This window comes from Taudactylus pleione, unplaced genomic scaffold, assembly GCF_031769625.1.
Source record: "Taudactylus pleione unplaced genomic scaffold, aTauple2 ptg001337l, whole genome shotgun sequence".
Lineage (NCBI taxonomy): Eukaryota > Metazoa > Chordata > Amphibia > Anura > Myobatrachidae > Taudactylus > Taudactylus pleione.
In genome coordinates this window covers 925,638-946,259 of record NW_028285737.1, presented here as the reverse complement: position 1 = coordinate 946,259, position 20,622 = coordinate 925,638, and the positions used below count along the sequence as shown (strand labels likewise).

The following is a 20,622-nucleotide window of genomic DNA, read 5'->3' as shown; positions in this document are numbered from 1 at the left end:
GTGGAATCAGGAGGAGTGCAATGCCAATCAGGGGAGTGTCTTTCCAATCTTAGTACTGTTATTGTTAAAAGAGCTGTCATTCCGGATAGTCGGGGAAGGTGTGGAGGGTTATCATCTGAAGATTCCTGTATTTGAGCTTTGTGGGTCCCTAGTTGATGAGAACTGTATCCAACGGTGCCAACCTAAATATAATCCGTACTGGGGTGGGTATGCTCTAGAGGATTATCACAGTATGGTAGGCAAAGTGTTAAACCAAACTGATTGCTGGGTGTGTTCACATGTGCCCCAGGGACAGCATAACGTAGGGTTGGTGCCATTTCCGCTGAATATCACGGAAATTTTAGAATTACAAAAAGGGAAAACATTGGATGGAAAATTCCTCTCATCCAAACCATCTCATTTCAAACTCTATCAATTCCAAGTAGATAATTCACTTTTGTGTTTAAACATAACCAACCCCAATAAACCCGGGAGTTGGGAAGTGACGGGGAATAATCAGACGATGACCTTCTCACAAAGAGCTGATAATGAGTCCATAAACCATGATCTGCTGCGCTCCATTAAGTCTGGTGGGAAACATTTTAGGTATCGGTATACATTGAGTTCCACCAAAGAAATTATTGGTAAGGTGCCAAATGGTTATTGTGCTAAAATAATACAGCCAGAAACTTGCATGTACCAGATGGAAGAACCAGAAATAGGATTGTTTGCAAGGGAAATGTGCTTAATGATAATGATGCATACCATTCCTTATGTTCTCCCTGATAATGTATATTTCATCTGTGGAAGAAAAGCGTATAAATGGCTCTCCCCGAGTTCCGAAGGTTTGTGTTACCTGGGAAAAGTAGTCTCAGAAGTTATGACCCTCACACATGTTGAAATGCTGGGTATACATAAAGACACACCCTCACCATATCTTCACACACAATATGAACACAGTAGCAAAAGAAATATGGTACCTGGTGATATACATAAAGCCACTCAGTTAATCAGTGAGACAACTGGCTTTCAAGTTCTGGTCGCATTGGACCCCACCAGGATCGCTCGGGGTACATTAAATTTTAGATATATCCAGGAACTTGCTAAATTAATAGATAATATCACCGAGATGTACGATGACACATTTAGGTATACAGGGAAAGAATTGCAAGCGTACAAGAAAGAACTTGTGCAACACAGGCTAGTGTTGAATTATTTAACTGCTGTTACTGGAGGGTATTGCGTAACATAGGTGCAACATTTTACTCCAAATTATGTGGCCAATGTCACCAATGATACCAGCGACCCTAAGGAGGTGATAGACCGGAAGATGGATGAAATTCTGCAGCTAAAGTGGGAATTGCGCAAGAACCATAACGCTTCAGTGGCTGAAGTAGGGGAAAAGATAGAAGGATGGGTGTCATGGCTGAACCCAGTAAAATGGTTCTCAGGTCTAGGGGAATGGGTCCAGGAAGTGATCGCCAGCATAGGCAAATTCTTAATCCTTATACTGATTGTCATGATAATAATTGGCATATGCGTCCGGTGTGTTCCTATTGTGTTGAAGTGTGGAAAATGTAGAAACAGAGTGAAACGAAAGAACAAAACTATGATGGTGGTCAGTAATGACAATATGTATACTGAGGTAAATATAGAACTGCATTACAACCCTGAACTAGGAAACACAATCGTTTGATGTATTATATTTAGACATGCATAGAATGTATTATTGAAATGTTATTCATAGAACACCTCAGATGATGTAAAGTCTCAATCCCCTTCAAGACTGCTATTATAAGACTGGTGCATTCCCACACCTTTCACATGATTTTCCAAGATCTGCGGTGTGCGTATAATAGTAGTTTTATGTCCCCACCCAGAGACACATTATTGATGGATAAAGAACCACCTTGTGCCATCCCATAATAACACCAAATAATATGTAAATGTAAGCCTAAATTAAATTCTAATAGCAGATTGTGATAGCATGTTGTTTGCTATCAAAGGGTGGACTGTCGAAGCTGAATAATTGGCTAAGACAAGTTCAGGTTGAAATGTAATCGCGGCGACGCCATCTTGTGACTGGCCGCAAGATGCCATCTTGAAAATGAGATCGCAAGACGCCATTTTGCGAATGGCCGCCTAAGCGCCATTTTAGATAAACTCACATTTTAGTACATGTGGCGATAATACTAATAGCACCATGCGATTGCATTTTTCATCATTTCCCATATGCACATTAATACATACAATAGCGCTGTTAATTAGTCGCATATTAGCGAATGCATAGGACTTTGTATGAAACCGGCGTTTTATTAGCTTTATGTGCACGCATCTGCCCCAAGTTAACTAGCGTCCTCATATCAAACACTGGATAGCCACACATTACATATTCACACATAAGGTTCAATAAGCTTTAAAGTGTATGATTTAAGTAGGTTCAGTTAGTTTAAATGCTGAGAAATAAAGATATTTGATAACTAAGGTATTATGCATGCTAAACCAGTCGTGTTTGGAGTTGTACTGATGCGTACTCTTTTCACAGTATTCCGGTGTTATCGGTGGGGAGATCGCATCATGCATTCCCGAGTTATGGATCGCAGAGCCTGCAAGCAACAAAATGTATATTTTAGAAACAACTGTTTAGGATGCTGCAGGAGGCGTGAAGAGGAAGACCCCCAGCTGTTAGAGGCAGGGAGAGTCTGTTTGAACCAGCCTGTTAAATGTGCTGTAACAGATGCTTCACCCCTGAGAACCAATGATATCAGCAACAGACTTCCCTATTGTCCTGTTTATTCTGGGGGGGTATAAATATAAGTGCACGAACGCTGATTTGAAGTCTTCTTGCTGAATGATGAGGGGTCTCTTGCTGATGCCTATCTCTGGGTCCAGAAGCGCCTGCGTATGTATACTGTACTTGGGTCTGTTTCATTTTCTTTTGCGCCTAAATTGTGTCTTGATCAATTGCGTGTAACTGTCTGAACTTTTACCTGAATATCACTTGTGCTTTGGAACCACAGATTCAACGTCTAAGTCTTTATTTATGGTGTGACTGCGTACGCAAATTAGCGTCATCCTTAGAAGGTATAGGCAGGACATTAGAAGGTATAGGAAGGTGTGTATAGACGTTCTGATCCAGTATCGTTAGTTGGGGGCTCGTAGTGAAGTCACTTACCTGCTCACACGGTACATACAGTCATCGATATTTCAGCAAAGGGTGGAGTGGCCACATGCAGGGTTTGCCTGGAACCGCTTTGTGCTGAAAGATCACTATCCATCTCCGTGTGAATCAAGGGAACTGACTAGAATCCAGGGACAAGAGAGGAAAAAGTTTGTTTTCCTCTGTTGATAGAACCTTATGTTTAAAGGGGTGTCACAGTACTGAGTACGTGGCTAAGTCGCAAGTTTGCGCATAGCAAAGACGCACTTTTGCGTACGCAGTTAAAAAAAGCCATTATACGGTTGTGTGGTAGTCGCATTATTGTGTATGCGACTGGTCGCACAATATCGTATATGTACTTCCGTTTGTGCTACCACGTGTTTGAACAAAGCCATTGAGGTTTTCATTTTTTTCAATATCTGGGTTAACGTGTATTTTTCTGCGCAGGAAAAAAGTGTGTAACAGTGAATATTTGTTGAACAATGTTAAGGGTATCGTATGATCCTTAAAGGCTAGGTGCAAGGGTTAGTCTAGCCGCTCGGTAAGCAGCTTTACCGTTCTATACACAGTAGCAGGTGTACATGTTGTCTTTGTTGTAGAGAGGTGCGTGAGAGTAGCCGACATACAAACTCTCATAGGTGTGGAAGTTGCCTTACTAAATCTTATCCGGGTGTGGAAGTTGCCTTACTAAATCTTATCCAGGTGTGTGGGCGCCGCCGACTTAAATCGTCCACAGGTAAGTGAAAGTGTCTTGATTGTCTTTCACCGGTTTAAATCTTTATTGAAAAGCATAGGAGTTGTCTCAGAATGGGAGCCACGCAAACAGTAGAGATGTTAGGCAATGATGTGCTGCTAATGGAGGCGCTGATCGGATCGGCCCGTCGTATCATGCATACCAAGTACGGTACTTATGCAATCATTTATTGTGATTTATGGTTTAATATGACGAGAAAGAGTGTTAGACCGTTTCCCAGAATTGGTAGTTTCGATAAAAATGTGTTAGACAATGTCCGGGATCACATCAGTTTGATGCGCTCCAGAGAGAAAAAGGTTAAATATTTTGAATGTTTAAAACTGTGGCAGCATGAAGGGGATGCGTGGCTTAACAATGTGCAAACGATGCAAACTAGCGTCGCGAGCACATTGTCAGAAAATACATCCGCGATGCTAAATTGCAATACGGGCGAGCCGCAAAATGGCGCGCACATGCGACAATGTAGCGTCGTGGAGAGTATTGCCAGCAGTTCACGCTCACCTCCCCCACCTTATGTGGATGGAGGTGCAAGTACAGTAACCAAAAATACCCATAAAAATTTAACAAGCAACTTGTACCCTCTCTTAAGCAACTATAAAGAAAATGTTCATGATGCGGATGATGAGCCTATTGTAATGTCTGCCATTTCCCATGCTGTGCAGATGATAGATGCTGCATCACCACAATCACGAGTGGTGCCGCCATCTCCATCGGTAACAGCAAGGGAAGTATTAGTGTCCTCTGCACCTGTAGAGGAAGTCGTTCATACCATACGCAGCAGCAGCAGACTTAACCCCCAGCCAGGTAACCAGGTCAAAGGTAGCAGCGCTACCGGTCTGCATCCCATTCGGACAATAACTGTTCCAAATGGAAATGCAGACGCAAATGGTATAGTGCCCACGAGGGAAGTAGTAATGCATTGTCCTTGGACAAGAGCAGAACTAATTCCATCATAAATGATTTCCCCAATCCCAAAAAGGAATTAGCCAAATGTCAAAGATTTTTGAGAAATTTGGGTAGTTCACATGAGCCCACTAATAAAGATTGGCGTGTGGTGTTAAGGGCCTGTCTGTCACGCAATACCGATGTGACAAAATTTATCACGGATTGTGTATTGGATGGTGACGTTCCCTTAACAGACCAAGTAAACCAAGGTAACATTTCCCGCATTGTAACTCAGTTGGGTATATATTTTCCAGTAGTAGTTAACTGGAACAAAATTTTCACCGTTAAACAAAAAGAGAGTGAGACTGCAGAAGATTACTGCGATCGGGCTCTGCAGGCTATCACCCAGTACACTGGGATAGAAGATATTAAAGATAGCACTCACCACAGGGGGATGATAGTTACGGTACTTGTGGATGGTCTGAGAGTTTAAAAACTCGGGTTCAGACCTCACAGCCTGGCTGGCGGGGACTTACAATCGATACCCTCATAGAAACCGCTATTGAACATGATAAAAACATCTCCAAAAAGAGAGAAGCCCGGAGCTAAAAACTAATGGCTGTTAGTATACAAGCTCTGGAGGGAATGACGGAAACAGCACAGCCAACAGACGCACTTGCACACATACTCACTTCTGAACAAGTATGTGCTCTCACTAACCCCACTCAACAACAAACACAACTCTATCCTACTAGCCCGATGCAACCACAGGTCCCAGGCTATCCACCAACCTCTTATCCCCCACAATACCCTTACCCTCCCTATCCTTACCCATATCCACCACCTTTACCCTCTGCGCAAACCTCACAACACCACGTCTTCACCCGAAACACGAACATGTTTTAACTGTAAACAAACAGGACACTTAAGTAGAAACTGTACAGTAAAGGAGTAGGGATCTCCCATCAGGGAAGACCTAGATATCCCCATAAGGGATATGCACAGAGGCCAGCAAATGTTCAGCAGGCACCAGCTCCAATTGTAGCTGTAAATGCTTTATTGGAGAATGGTAGCCAATGCTTAGGGTCAGGTCATACCTGTAGTCTACAGATGGTCAGATTAACGGGAAGTACTAGGGAAGAACCGTTCATGATGGTTGATGTAGCTGGTACTGAATATCCTTTTCTTGTAGACACAGGGGCGACCAGGTCGGTGATAATATCTCCCGTTAATTTGCAGGTGACCAACGAGACAGTACTAACAATGGGTGTAACAGGTAAAGTGGAACATTATCCTTTAACAAAGTCCAGAGGTTACTATTGGGCCGTTGCATACCAGGCATTCTTTTCTCCTGGCTGCTGCGGCTCCTACTACCCTACTGGGCAGAGACTTGTTATGTAAAATGGGATGTGTTATATATTGCACCCCTGATGGTGTATTTTTAGATATCCCAGAGAGAATGGTATACGAGGTGCGGGACATGTTAGACACTCCTCAAAGGATAATGTATCACTCTACCATTTTAAATTAAACTCCATCACAAGTAGATGAAATGTTGTCCCTAATTCCAGATTCCCTTTGGACTGAAGATGGACAGGACACTGGATTAATGGCAAACGTAAGCCCAGTAATGGTAAATTTAAAAAGCGGAAGGCAAGCTCCAAAAATTCCCCAGTACCCACTAAAGCAGAAGGTAGAACTAGGGGTTTTTCCAATAATTGAACGATTATTGCAACAGGGAATTTTAGTTCGTACAGCTAGTGTAGCCAACAGTCCCATCTTTCCAGTGAAGAAGAGTGGTGGGAGGGGTTATAGGCTGGTACAAGACCTTAGAGGTGTTAATAAGGTAGTAGAGAGCCAATTCCCCGTAGTGCCGAATCCAGCTGTCATTTTGATGCAAATCCTACCAAATGCAACCCATTTCACTGTCATTGACCTCTGTTCAGCTTTCTTCTCTGTGCCTCTCCATCCTGTCAGTATCTATTCGCATTTACATACAGAGGTTTACAATACACATGGACACGATTACCCCAAGGTTTCATAGACAGCCCCAGTGTCTTCTCCCAGGCATTGCATGACTGTTTGCAATCTTTTCAACCTGCCAATGGATCTGTTCTAATTCAATATGTGGACGATTTATTGCTATGTTCTGACTCGTTTATGTCATGTTTGAATGATACTAAACTTTTGTTACTTCATCTCTCACAAACAGGACACAAGGTGGCTAAGGACAAACTACAGCCGTGCCAATCCAGAGTAAAATATTTGGGACACTGCCTAACCCAGGGGTTACGACACCTTACAACAAATAGAATCCAGGCCATATAAAACATGACACTGCCGCAGAATCAACAGCAAATTCGTACCTTCTTGGGAATGTGTGGATACTGTAGAATGTGGATACCAGGTTTTTCTATTTTGGCCTTACCTTTACAGGAATTAGTCTCTTCCTCAAAGCCCGATCGTGTCATACACACAGAGGAATCAGAACAGGCTTTCCATAATCTTAAGGATAGTCTGGCAAGAGCTCCTGCATTGGGAATACCTGATTATGAAAAACCTTTTGATTTGTATTGTACGGAAGCCGATGGTTGTGCTGCAGGTGTCCTTACACAAAAACATGGTGATGCCAGTAGACCCGTAGCATACTACAGTGCCCAATTGGACACGGTGGCAAGATCACTCCCCACCTGTTTGAGAAGTGTAGCAGCTACCGCTTTATTGGTGAGTAAAAGTGAGGACGTAGTATTGGGCCATGATATGATTGTCTACACTCCCCATGCTGTATCTGCTCTGTTGAACTCAGCTCAAACCAGACATGTCTCCTCGGCTAGGTTCACCAAATGGGAACTAGCTCTAATCGCTCCTGCAAATATTACTATTAAACATTGCAGTACGCTGAATCCAGCAACATACCTACCATATGTACAACATGATGTACAAAGGGTGGAAGGAGAGGAGTTGCTGGCGGGAGGTGAGTTCAGCAGACATAATGATACGCACGATTGTATGACATATCTGAATCAGACCTTTACTGCTAGACCTGACATACATGACACACCTTTAGAGAATATGGATGTAACTTTTTATACGGATGGGAGTTGTCATAGACAAACAGACACAGGGGAATTATGTACAGGTTATGCTGTTGTAAATGACACAGACACCATAGAAGCTAAACCTCTCAGTCCTCCTCACTCAGCCCAGGTGGCAGAATTAGTAGCACTGACTAGAGCATGTGAACTGGCAGCAGGCAAATCTGCTAACATTTACACTGACTCGAGGTACGCGTTCGGGGTGGTGCACGATTTTGGGGCTCTATGGCGTCTGAGAAATTTTATGACAGCAGCAGGCACACCAGTTGCACATACCCGATACATAAAACATCTTTTAGAAGCAATCCAACTGCCCAAAGCAGTGGCAGTAATTAAATGCAAAGCCCATACATGTGAGGATGACCCGGCGTCACTGGGCAACAACAGAGCTGACGAAGCTGCAAAATGGGCGACAGGGTTAAAAATGTTTCCTCCAACTGAAACAATTATGTCATTTCAATCTATTGATATGCTGAAATTAATTGATAAGCAAAATTTGTGTTCAATTCAGGAAAAATCCATTTGGAAGTCCAAGGGGTGTGGGCAAGAGTCCTCTGGGCTCTGGAGGGATGGACAGGGTAAGCCAGTAGCCCCCAAGGCATATTACCCCAGCCTGGCTGAGGCAGCACACGGTCTGACTCACCTGGGTAAACAGGGTATGTGCAAGTTGGTGAGGGCATACTGGTGCGCACCAGGTTTTTCTTCACAAGCAGAGAAGATAGCAATGTCCTGTCTGACCTGTTTGAGAAAGAACATAGGGAAAGCGATCCCTACCGAACCATCCCAGATTCCACCGACTGATGGACCTTTCCAGGTGATACAAATTGATTTCATCCAATTACCACCCTGCAGGAACCTTAAGTATGTATTAGTGTGCACAGACGTATTCTCTAACTGGGTTGAGGCTTACCCAGCGGCCACTAATACTGCTGCGTTCACTGCTAAGAAAATAGTTCAGGAATTTGTATGCAGGTACGGTATCCCTAGAATCATCGAGAGTGATAGGGGTACCCATTTCACAGGTGATGTTTTCCAAAATATATGTAAGCTGATGGGTATTAATAGCCGACTTCACACCCCCTACCGACTGCAGGCCAGTGCCAAGGTAGAGAGGATGAACAGGACTATTAAAAATAAGCTAAGTAAAATCATGGCAGAGACTGGATTAGAATGGCCAGAAGCTGAAGATGGAGTTTGCCAATGTAACCCATGGACTACATATTGCAAAACTATCCGGGAGAAGGTTCCATAGGAACCCTCCCCTGGCAATGGACGCCGCACATGTGTGGTCTGTAGACTGCGTATGCACAGGATCCCTGGCACAGGAGTAAAGAGCTCGCTGGCGCGATCATGGGCGCTAATGTCGCAGCTAGATCGCATTGCAATCATTAATAAATGGACCTGTAAGTCGTTCTAAGATGTTTGGCTAATTCACATGCACCTCTAGTGTATTTTGATAGGTAGGTCTTAATGTAATCAACTGTGAGATCAAACACACAGGCAAAGTTACATGATAGATGAGTACAAAGCCAGAGATTACTTAGGTATAGGATAACATGTTTTAAGCAGTTACTTTATCTCATATAATCTCATGCCTTTACCTATACATTGTGTAGGCAAGAGATCTGCTGGGCATCTTTCAATAAGTTGCAAGGTTTCAATTGGACAGAATTTACTGCCTGACTATCCTTCAACTCGCAGGGATCCCTGCAAAACAAATACACTAATCTATCGGCCTAGTGTAGACTTAGGTCTATACGTGCGTTCTGCTTTTGCGCAATCCTTTGTGTGCGCACACGGTGGAAAGAATAAAAATGTTACCTCCAAAGCCTGATGCTATTTTAAAACTAAAGGCTTTATTAAAGCAAAGGTTTTATTTATTTAAAAACGCTCCTCATTCCAGGCCTCATTCACGGTTTTATTGTTGAGTGAGGGGACATCTTACTTACATTTACTATTAGACATATATTAAAATATCTGTGCTATAGATATATCCAGTTGTTTTCACTATTGGGAGAATTCAGAAATCCACACCAAGTTCAATAAAAAGACATTAATTTAATATACATCAAAACACATTAACGAAAACATCACATATCCATATTAAAAATCCAAAAACAAAGTAGCATTGAGCAGACTAAAATGAGCCAACTATGGGTGCACAAACTTTCAAGAAAAGTTATTCCATATATATGTGTACCCAGTAAAATACTGTGCATGGGGACAGTTAAAAATAGTCAAAATTACCCCCATGATGCAGTTAAACTGGGATTTGTAATCCCTCTAGGGCAAAACGATGAATAAATCCTGAATGGTACTAGAAAAATATTATTCACAGCAGAATGTTATGTGTTATCACTAGTTTGTTCTCTAAATAGCGGTTTTGGAATAGGTGGTCTTTCTCTTTATGGAGGTTAGAAGCAATCGCTCCACTATACAGTAGATAAAAATATATAGCCCACCAAACAATTTGAGCGATGAGTTTTATCATACTTTGGAAACTTTTTATTAAGGATGTCTGAAAAAGTTGCGAAATGCATTGATATACATATTATACATATTACATAGGACCCTAACAACTACAGTGGTACAGATATCTAACAGAATAAGAAAACTGCAATAAGTTACATACAGTACAAGTGTGATCTGTCTAGTTTTATGTGATGCTGCCCAATGACATTGAAATATAGCATTATAACACGTTAAAAATTGGTGTGAATGGAGCTTTAATCTGCCCTACATAACTCTGAGATATACCTTTAAGTGTACATCCTGTAACTGTACTCATGATTCATTCATCCACATTAATATCAACAGCTTTTTATAATATTAAAACATTACTGCAACCCTGTTTAATGTCTTATCAGCTCATGGAAATTGTTTTTCCCTTGTATGTATTCTCTCATGTCTAATCAGATTTGATTTCTCTGTAAAACATTTCCCACATTCAGAACACGGAAATGGTTTCTCCCCTGTGTGAGTTCTCTGATGTGTAACAAGATCTGATTTTTGTGTAAAACATTTCCCGCACTCAGAACATAAAAATGGTTTCTCACCTGTGTGAATTCTCTGATGTTTAACAAGAAATGCTTTCCGTGTAAAACATTTCTCACACTCGGAGCATGGAAATGGCCTCTCACCTGTGTGAAGTCTCTGGTGTTCAACAAGTTTATATTTCTGTGTAAAACATTTCCCACACTCAGAGCATGAGAATGATACCTCACCTGTGTGTGTTCTCTGATGTGTAACAAGATGTAATTTCTCTGTAAAACATTTCCCACATTCAGAACATGGAAATGGTTTCTCACCTGGGTGAGATCTCTGATGTGTTACGAGAGCTGATTTTCGTGTAAAACATTTCCCACACTCAGAACATGGAAATGGTTTCTCACCTGTGTGGCGTCTCTGATGTTCAACAAGAAAAGATTTCTGTGTAAAACATTTCCCGCACTCAGAGCATGAAAATGGCTTCTCACCTGTGTGAGTTCTCTGATGTGTAACAAGACCTGATTTATGTGTAAAACATTTATCACACTCAGAGCATGGAAATGGTTTCTCACCTGCATGACTTCTCAGATGTCTAACAAGAAATGATTTCTGTGTAAAACATTTCCCACACTCAGAGCATGGAAATGATTTCTCACCTGTATGACCTCTCTGATGCGTAGCAAGACCTGATTTATGTGTAAAACATTTTCCACACTCAGAACAGGGAAATGGTTTCTCACCTGTGTGACTTCTCTGATGCCTAACAAAGACTGACCGATGTATAAAACTTTTACCACATTCAGAACAGGAAAATACTGAATCACCTTTATGTGCTGCACTTTGTGTCAATATATACGAAGGTTGAGAACATTCCCCATGACTGTAGGGATCAGGTGCTTTATCGGCACTGAGAAGTACTGAATGTTTATTAAGAATAATGGGGCTTTCCCCTAAAGCATGATGTGTGATGTTATCTTCTGTTTTAAAAGCTGGAGACACATTGAGATCTACCTCTGAGGTCTTCTTGTTTGTGTGTCCATCTGTTGGAAATAAATGTATGAAAGTGGAATTTCAATATGCAAACTGCAAAAACTTTTATATAATAAAATACTAAAACCACCTTCCTAATATTAGGTGTAGGTCCCCCTTGTGCCATCAAAACAGCCCTGAATCATTCACTAAAAGTCAAGTTTGGCGGATTGTGGGTCGATTTTTTTTAATATTTTTTTCTTTCAGGGTCTAAATTACACATTTACTAACAGATTATTTTAGACATTTTAAATTTTTTTTAAACAATGTCAAAAAAATCATCTGTAAGTGAATGTGTGATTTAGACACAAAATTGACCAAAAATCAACCCAAATCGACTTTCAGTAAATATACCCGTAAATCACACATTTACTAACACATGATTTTTGACATTTAGAAAAATTATGTCAAAAATCATGTTAATTTATGATTTAGACCCTGAAATACAAAATTGATCACAATCAACCTTTGGTAAATATACCCAATGGACTCCACAAGACCTCTGAAGGTGTCCTCTTGTATTTGGCACTAAATATTAGCAGCAGATCTGACTTGTTTTTGCAGTACATCCCACAGGTGCTCGATCATCCTGAGATCTGGGGAGTTAGGAGGCCAAGTCAAAACCTTGATTTCTTTGTCATGTTCCTCAAACCATTCCTGAACAATGTTTTGCAGATGCATTACCCTGCTGCAAGAGGCCACTGCCATCAGGGAATACCATTGCCATGAAGGGATGTACTTGGTCTGCAACAATGTTTAGGTAGGCAGTATGTATCAAAGTAACATCCTCATGAATGGCATGACCCAAAGTTTCCCGGCAGAACATTGCCCAGAGCAGCACACTGTCTCTGCCAGCTTGCCTTCTTCTCTTCCCCAGGTAAATTACATGCATGCACCCGGACGTCCGCATGATAACATGATTTATGCGACCAGCCCACCTTCTATCGTGGTCCGTTTTGACGCTGATGTGCCCAGTGTAGGCACTTTTGGAGGTGGACAAAGATTAACATAGGCACATTGACTGGTCTGTGGCTAATTAGCAAGCTGTGATGCACTTCATGTTCTGACACCTTTCTATCATGGACAGCATTCATTTTTCAAAAATTTTTGCTACGGTAACCCTCCTGTTGGATAGGACCTGGCGGGCTAGCCTTCGCTACCCAAGCACATCCATGAGCCTTGAGGGCCCATAAACTTGTTGCCGTTTGTCCTCCCTACCATTTTTGGTAGGCACTAACCACTGCATACTGGGAATACCCCACAAGACCAGTTGTTTTGGGGATGTTCTGACTCAGTTGTCTAGCCATCACAATTTAGCCCTTGTCAAAGTCACTCGGATCCTAACACGTGCTCATTTTTCCTGCTTCCAATGCATCAACTGATTCAGCAAGAAACGGATATGCAAATTCGCACGCACTCGGCCGATGTTGGCGTGCTGCGCATAAGTATGCATTGCAGTGCGTGAACTAGACACTGCGATCGGGAAAGTGATCGCAGGGAATATGCAGACCCATGGCTCAGTGATTGACAGGAAGGGCAGTTTGTGGGTGGTGATGGGGGCTGGTCAGTGAAATGCAGGCATGCCAGTGCGTTTAAACGCCGTTACAGGGGCGTACATAATTAAGTCTCTGCGAGGGGAAACAGTGAGGCCTCATGGCGTGCAGGAAGGTTAGCAATTTCTGAGTACAGTCTGACCTGCTGTAATGTTGCATGAGGCTCCGACGTTTCTCGATGTTACTGATGTTTTTGGAGACTTGCAAGGTATTACGGATGTCTGAGAGGGGAAGTGGGCATCCTTATACTGGGCTGCGAGTGCGATAAAATAGCATATTTCGCAGCTGTATTGCGTGAGCGGGTGTGTTGGCATTTGCATCTGCGTTCTGTGCTGAATCAGGCCATGAGTGTTCAATTCCTACCTAATATAGCCCCCATCCCATGAAGGTGCAATTGGAAAAAGATTATGAATGTTATTCACTTCACCTGTCAGTGGTTTTAATGTTATGGTTGATCGGTGTATATACATAGCTCAACTGTGAATTGTATCAAACAGATAAAACACATCTTCGGAGAAATAATAGGGGCTGATGGCTCCTGAGGTATGAGACACACCAGAGAGTGTGGGGAAGAGACTGGTCAGATCTCTGGGCTGGTAACACACAGTGACATGATGTGAGGAGGAGAGCAAAATATAATAGGGGCTGATGGCTCCTGATGTATGAGATACACCAGAGAGTGTGGGGAGGAGACTGGTCAGATCTCTGGGCTGGCAACACACAGTGACATGATGTGAGGGGGAGAGCAGGAGTGTAATAGAGGCTGATGGCTCCTGATGTATGAGATACACCAGAGAGTGAGGGGAGGAAAATGGTCAGATCTCTGGGCTGGTAACACACAGTGACATGATGTGAGGAGGAGAGCAGGAGTATAATAGGGGCTGATGGCTCCTGATGTATGATACATAAGAAAGTGTGTGGGGAGTCAGTCTCTGGGATGGTAACACAAAGTGACATGATGTGATGGAGAGAGTAGGAATCAATAGGGGCTCGTGGTTCATGACTCTCCTATTGGGCAAATATATTTCCCTCATTAGTCTGTACTGACAGAGGTGGGTGAAGTATAAGAGATTGCTGTAGTCACTCTTTTCTGTAATTAGTTTTTATTACTCACCTGTGCTGATATCTGTAGGAATTTCGTCTTCCTTACACTGCTGATCACCCCTCACATACGTCTCTTCTTCTCCCTCTATATCTTCTGCCTTATTATCAGTCACATACGTCTCTTCTTCCCCCTCTATATCTTCTGCCTTCATATCAGTCACATACGTCTTTTCTTCTCCCTCTATATCTTCTGCCTTCATATCAGTCACATACGTCTTTTCTTCTTTCTCTATATCTTCTGCCTTATTATCAGTCACATACGTCTCTACTTCTCCCTTTATATCTTCTGCCGTCATATCAGTCACATACGTCTCTTCTTTTACCTCTGTATCTGTCACATACGTCTCTTCTTCCTCTATATCTTCTGCCTTCATATCAGTCACATATGTCTCTTCTTCTCCCTCTATATCTTCTGCCTTCATATCAGTCACATACATCTCTTCTTCTACCTCTATACCTTCTGCCTTCATATCAGTCACATACGTCTCTTCTTCTTCCTCTATATCTTCTAGCTTCATATCAGTTACATACGTCTCTTCTTCTCCCTCTATATCTTCTGCCTTCATATCAGTCACATACGTATCTTCTTCTCCCTCTATAACTTCTGCATTCATATTAGTCACATACGTCTCTTCTTCTCCCTTTATATATTCTGCCTTATTATCAGTCACATATGTCTCTTCTTCTCCCTTTATATCTTTTGCCTTAACATTAGTCAGATATTCACCCTAAGTAGTTCAGAAAACAACGAGAGTTGTCTAAATACATCACCTGAGATTAATTAGAACAATATGAGTGTATAAAGCACATATGAGATTTAGTTGACATCCTGGCAGTCGTGATGCCAGCACTCAGAATACCGGCGCCAGAATCCCAACAGCAGTCGGAATATTGGAGCTGGAATCCTGATAGTATGATTAGTCAAATGGTTAAGTTTAGGGATAGGGTCAGGCTGGGGAAGGTTAGGCTTAGACTGCGGGTTGGGGGGTGGTTTAGGGTAAGTATACTTATCTAGCTGGGTCGAGAGTCTGACTGTCAGGATGCCGCTGTCAGTATTCTGACAGCTGACATTCCGACCACCGGCATCCCATATCCAAACCACAAACACTGCTTCTCTATAGATCACAGTGACAATCACTTTGGTATTTTGGTGAGACCCTAAATCCTACCTACCTGATCCTCCTGTGGGGTCCTGTGACTCCATTCTGTAAAATCCTGTGAATAAAGAGGATGGGGACATCTCTGTGGGGTATTTCTGTTACTGGGTCCATCTGTAGGAGACACACTGTGACTGAGTACATTGATATTTATAAGATTTTCAGATGATGTGATAATATGGTCACAAAAGGCATCACAATCAGGGTCTGTGAGGGAGAGGTGCAGGGAGAAAATCTCTAAAATGCAGTTCCGCTCAGCCACAGTAACATGGGCTGATACAGGCCTATGTTTTCCGGGACTGTGCATGTACTGGAAACGCAGTGAATCTGGAGTCATGTACGGTGTGAATAAAACATATGTGCAGATGAAAAACATCTCCCCACTGCTTCGTATATCGCTGATGCGTCCGACACAGAATCAGCCTCTATGGGAGTAATGACAGAAAGAGCTCCCAGTAGCCATTTAGTGTCCGGGAGAAAAAAGGCCCCAGTGTGGGGTGGTACCATCAGGGTGTGATGGAGCTGCCTTTGTGAAGAGGAGCCACAGTCCATAATGCATTCCCAGATACCTCAAGGAACCCAGCCATCCAGAAGGCAACCAACAGCTGAGGGGTGTCACCAAGAAACGTCCAATAGGGCTCTGGAGGGCAGAGGAGATGCCTTCATGGGGAATTTGGTTCGAAGCTAAGGAAGCCAATCCTGGTATTTAGCATGAAAAACACCTGGATTTGAATCCCAGGATTGATGCCTCCAATCCCGGGATTTTCGGGATTAAGCTGCGGCACACACAGGGAACATGCTGCGCAGCCACCCGCCAGCCCGACCCTTATACAGCTGCGCCCACCTGCAATGTGGAGTCTGCTGTGGGTGGCCAGCTGTTGTTAAGTGGAGGCTGACTGCTGACACTCTTACTCACTGGCTGCTGTGAGATGACCAGGGTGGGAGTTGGGACTACTGAGAGATGGGAGTCGATGCCTGCTGCTGCCTGCCAGTGTCCTGAGCTAGCCCTGCACTCTGAAAAGCTTGCTGAAGCCTGCTGTTCTTCAATTTGGACTGAAGGAGGGTGGTCACACAGCCGGAAATTTTCAACTCAATCCCGGGTATCCTGGGAATTCCGGGATTTAGATTTTTTTCAATCCCGAATCCCAATAGTATGGCCAGCATCATTGTGGAGACCACAGATTGCAGGAGAAAGAAGTAAAATATAGAGCGGTTGAAATCAGGAACTCATGCAATGCACGTCCGCCATGTTGGGCCTCCACACCATGCAACTACATATAAAGAATCAAACATTCAGCTAATAATGTTACATGAAGTGCACTTGGAGGACTATGTCACATTTAGTAGTGCACTGGGAGGATAGTTACCAATGTCACATAGTGGGAAATTCAATTGATTGCGAAGTTGAATAGCCCCAGGAATAAGGTCCCGGAGCAAGTCAACTGGCCGAGATGTTAAGCCAAGGGCCGTATTCAATTAGCCGCGAAAAGTCAGAAAGGTTTCGCCTGCCGCACATTTCGCGTGTTTTGGCTGCGGAAACTTATCAAGAGCTCCCCCACTATTCACCGTATTCATTCCAAAGGACGCGAAAAACGCATCCCGGCAAAACTCAAACAGGCGAAAAGTGCTGTCAAAAATAGGGAAATCAGCCTGACACCCCCCAAAAGATGTACTAACATTGGGGATCAATATAGATGTCCCTGAATAGCCCTACAAGGTATTTGGGGTACTTAAGTGCTGTCAATTGCCTCTAATTAGCATCTTTGCACAAGTGGTGAAGAATAGTATTAAGCAGTTTTTTTTGAGAAAATAAGTACTCCTGTCAAACTTGGGGTGCTTGAAAATGGGTACAAGTATGGTTTAAAATCGCAAAAGTGAAGTTTTAAAAAACGCACCTTCAGCAAGCACCTGTAATAAAAATAACACCTCCCCCATACTTGCAGACCCCCCAAATTTCAATTTAGCTAGGTTAAAAGTTTTTACCCCCACTTTGCACTTTTTCATCCCCATTTTCAAAGTAATTTTTTGGGGTGTTCCTCATTTTCTTTTAGGGATTTTTTTACGCAGTTATAATTTGGGGGGATCTGGCCCACGGGTGCTGAGTGGTTCCCGATGTTTGCACCCAAAACAACAATTCTGCACTTTTTTTCACCACCTATTAATAGGCGAATGTTTTTCGTCTTTTACATTGCGTTTTCGTGTACGCGAAAACTATTTGGAATTGAATACGGCGAAATGTTTCCGCCTGGCGAAATGATGATATGCGCTATACTTTTTCGCAGAAAACGGATTTTCGCATCTAATTGAATACGGCCCTAAAGAGGGTTTCAGCTCGCACCTCCTCAGTGGAGAGCAGAAATACGACTAACGTGCCAGGCGCGATGCTGTTTTGCAGCTTAGTGCGGCGCTAACAGCATCCTGGCCGGCACGTAAGTCGGAAAATGCCAGTTCTCGTAACTAAACACCCTGGTCTGTCTATCAAACGTGCTTCTAGTTGGACTTAACAGTGCTCTGCTAAGTCCGACTAGAAGCACTTAAGTCAGTGAATTGAATAGCTCCAGGACCTCCTTCTCGGGGCTATTCAACATCGCAATCAATTGAATCACCCCCATGGTCTTTCATCCCGTTGCACAATGATTAAAATACTATGCTGATGTCCTTTGTTTGGATGTACAAGAATCGTGTGTGTATGTGTGTGGTGGGGGGCTGTCAGATCTCTGGACTGGTAGCCAACAGTGATGTAATGTAAGGAGAAGAGCAGAAGTATAATAGGGGCTGATGGCTCCTGATGTATGATATACACCAGAGAGTGTGGGGAGGAGACTGGTCAGATTTCTGGGCTGGTAACACACAGTGACATATGAGGGGGAGAGCAGGAGTATAATAGGGGCTGATGGCTCCTGATGTATGAGATACACCAGAGAGTGTGGGGAGGAGACTGGTCAGATCTCTGGGCTGGTAACACACAGTGACATGATGTGAGGAGGAGTGCAGGAGTATAATAGGGGCTGATGGCTCCTGATGTATGAGATACACCAGAGAGTGTGGGGATGAGACTGGTCAGATCTCTGGGCTGGTGACACACAGTGACATGATGTGAGGGGGAGAGCAGGAGTATAATAGGGGCTGATGACTCCTGATGTATGAGATACACCAGAGAGTGTGGGGAGGAGACTGGTCAGATCTCTGGGCTGGTAACACACAGTGACATGATATGAGGGGGAGAGCAGGAGTATAATAGGGACTGTTGGCTCCTGACTCCCTAACTGGGCAGATACATTTCCCTCATTAGTCTGTACTGACAGAGGAGGGTGCAGGATAAGAGATTGCTGTAGTGACGGAGCAAGGAGAATATGTGACTGTTTTCTGTAATAAGTGACTATTACTCACCTGTGCTGATATCTGTAGGAATTTCCTCCTCCTTACACTGCTGATCACCCATCACGTGCGTCTCTTCTTCTGTCTCTATATCTTCTACTGTAATATTAGTCAGGTCTTCACCCTTAATAACCCATAAAACACATGATAATGTCTGGTGTCAGTAACAGAGATTACACAGTAGAAAAGGGGTGGGGCCATTTTGATATTATTCGTGGGCCCGATGCAGGCCATGCCCCCTCCGTGTGACATCATTCGGTGGTGTGGCACAATCGCCAGTGATTAAAGCAATACCCGGAGCTGTAAGGGCAGCGGTGTGACTATTTGAAGCGTCCTAAATACACTCCAGGCGGCACTGCTAAATAGATTCTGGCTGCAGGGTGCCATCCTAGGTACACCAGATGAGAGGTATGAGGCAGCATTAGGTTAACAGGTGAGTAGTATGAGGCGGCATTAGGAAGACACCTGGTAAGCAGTATGAGGAGATATTAGGAGGACACCAGGTAAGCAGTATGAGGAGGCATTAGGAGGATACCACGTAAGCAGTATGAGGCAGCATTAGGAGGACACCTGGTAAGCGTTTTGAGGAGGTATTAGGAGGACACCAGGTGAGCAGTATGAGGAGGCATTAGGAGGATACCAGGTGAGTGGTATAAGCAGACATTAGGGGGATACCAGTTGAGAGGTATGAGGTGGCATTAGGAGGACACCAGATGAAAGGTATGAGGCGGCATTAGGAGGTTACCATGTGAGCAGTATGAGGAGGCATTAGGAGGATACCAGGTGAGTGGTATAAGCAGACATTAGGGGGATACCAGTTGAGAGGTATGAGGTGGCATTAGGAGGACACCAGATGAAAGGTATGAGGCGGCATTAGGAGGTTACCATGTGAGTAGTATGAGGTGGCATTAGGAGGACACCTGGTAAACGGTATGAGGAAGCATTAGGGGGATACCAGGTGAACAGAGCACTATTAGGCGGCATTAAGAGGTTACCGCGTGAGTGGTATGAGGCGGGATTGATGGGGAGGGGGGGTTAGGAACAGGTCACAACTCCAGACTTAGAGGCCTATTTAAGGAGCCATTTGGTCTCGGAAATCACTCAGTGTCTCCCCTCCTCCCCCCATAACCACGACATGAAGTAACAAATCTATTTTCTAAGCCTGTAGCTGTCAGTGCTGGAGCCCAGCACCCTCCCCACACAATGTACAGGACCTCTGCGCTTCTGTCATCTATTAAGCTTCCAAAGGATTTCTGCGCTTGAGCCATTTTCTGAGCTCCTGGAGCACAGTGAAAGTTCCCAGGTAGATCCCACCGGTAGCGTTGCTAGTGTAGAACTGGGCAGGGTAGTGGGCTGCACCAAAACACTGTGTATCGGAGGGGCTGCACCGACTGGGGGGCAACAATGATAAATAACCAGGGAGCGGTGGCTAATGGTGCAAACAAGGAACACGATTGGCTTGGGGGCAATAAATTCCAGTGTGACAAAACTAACTGGCCCCTTAGTTTGGAGATAACAGGGGGCCCCTTAGTGTGGAGGT

The 20,622-nt window shown here is 43.6% G+C and overlaps 1 protein-coding gene across 1 annotated transcript in view; it reads right to left on the bottom strand.

The window, feature by feature from the left end:
• Positions 1 to 20,622, bottom strand: part of LOC148443071 (uncharacterized) — a 71,829-nt gene that overhangs the window by 50,972 nt on the left and 235 nt on the right. The window contains exons 2-5 of the mRNA XM_088463299.1: positions 19,095 to 19,206; positions 15,721 to 15,818; positions 14,558 to 15,275; positions 10,747 to 11,901 (exon numbers count right to left, since the gene is read on the bottom strand). Coding sequence (XP_088319425.1) covers positions 10,747 to 11,901; positions 14,558 to 15,275; positions 15,721 to 15,818; positions 19,095 to 19,146 — 2,023 coding nt within the window. The 5' untranslated portion in view covers positions 19,147 to 19,206. The remainder of the gene's footprint in view (positions 1 to 10,746; positions 11,902 to 14,557; positions 15,276 to 15,720; positions 15,819 to 19,094; positions 19,207 to 20,622) is intronic.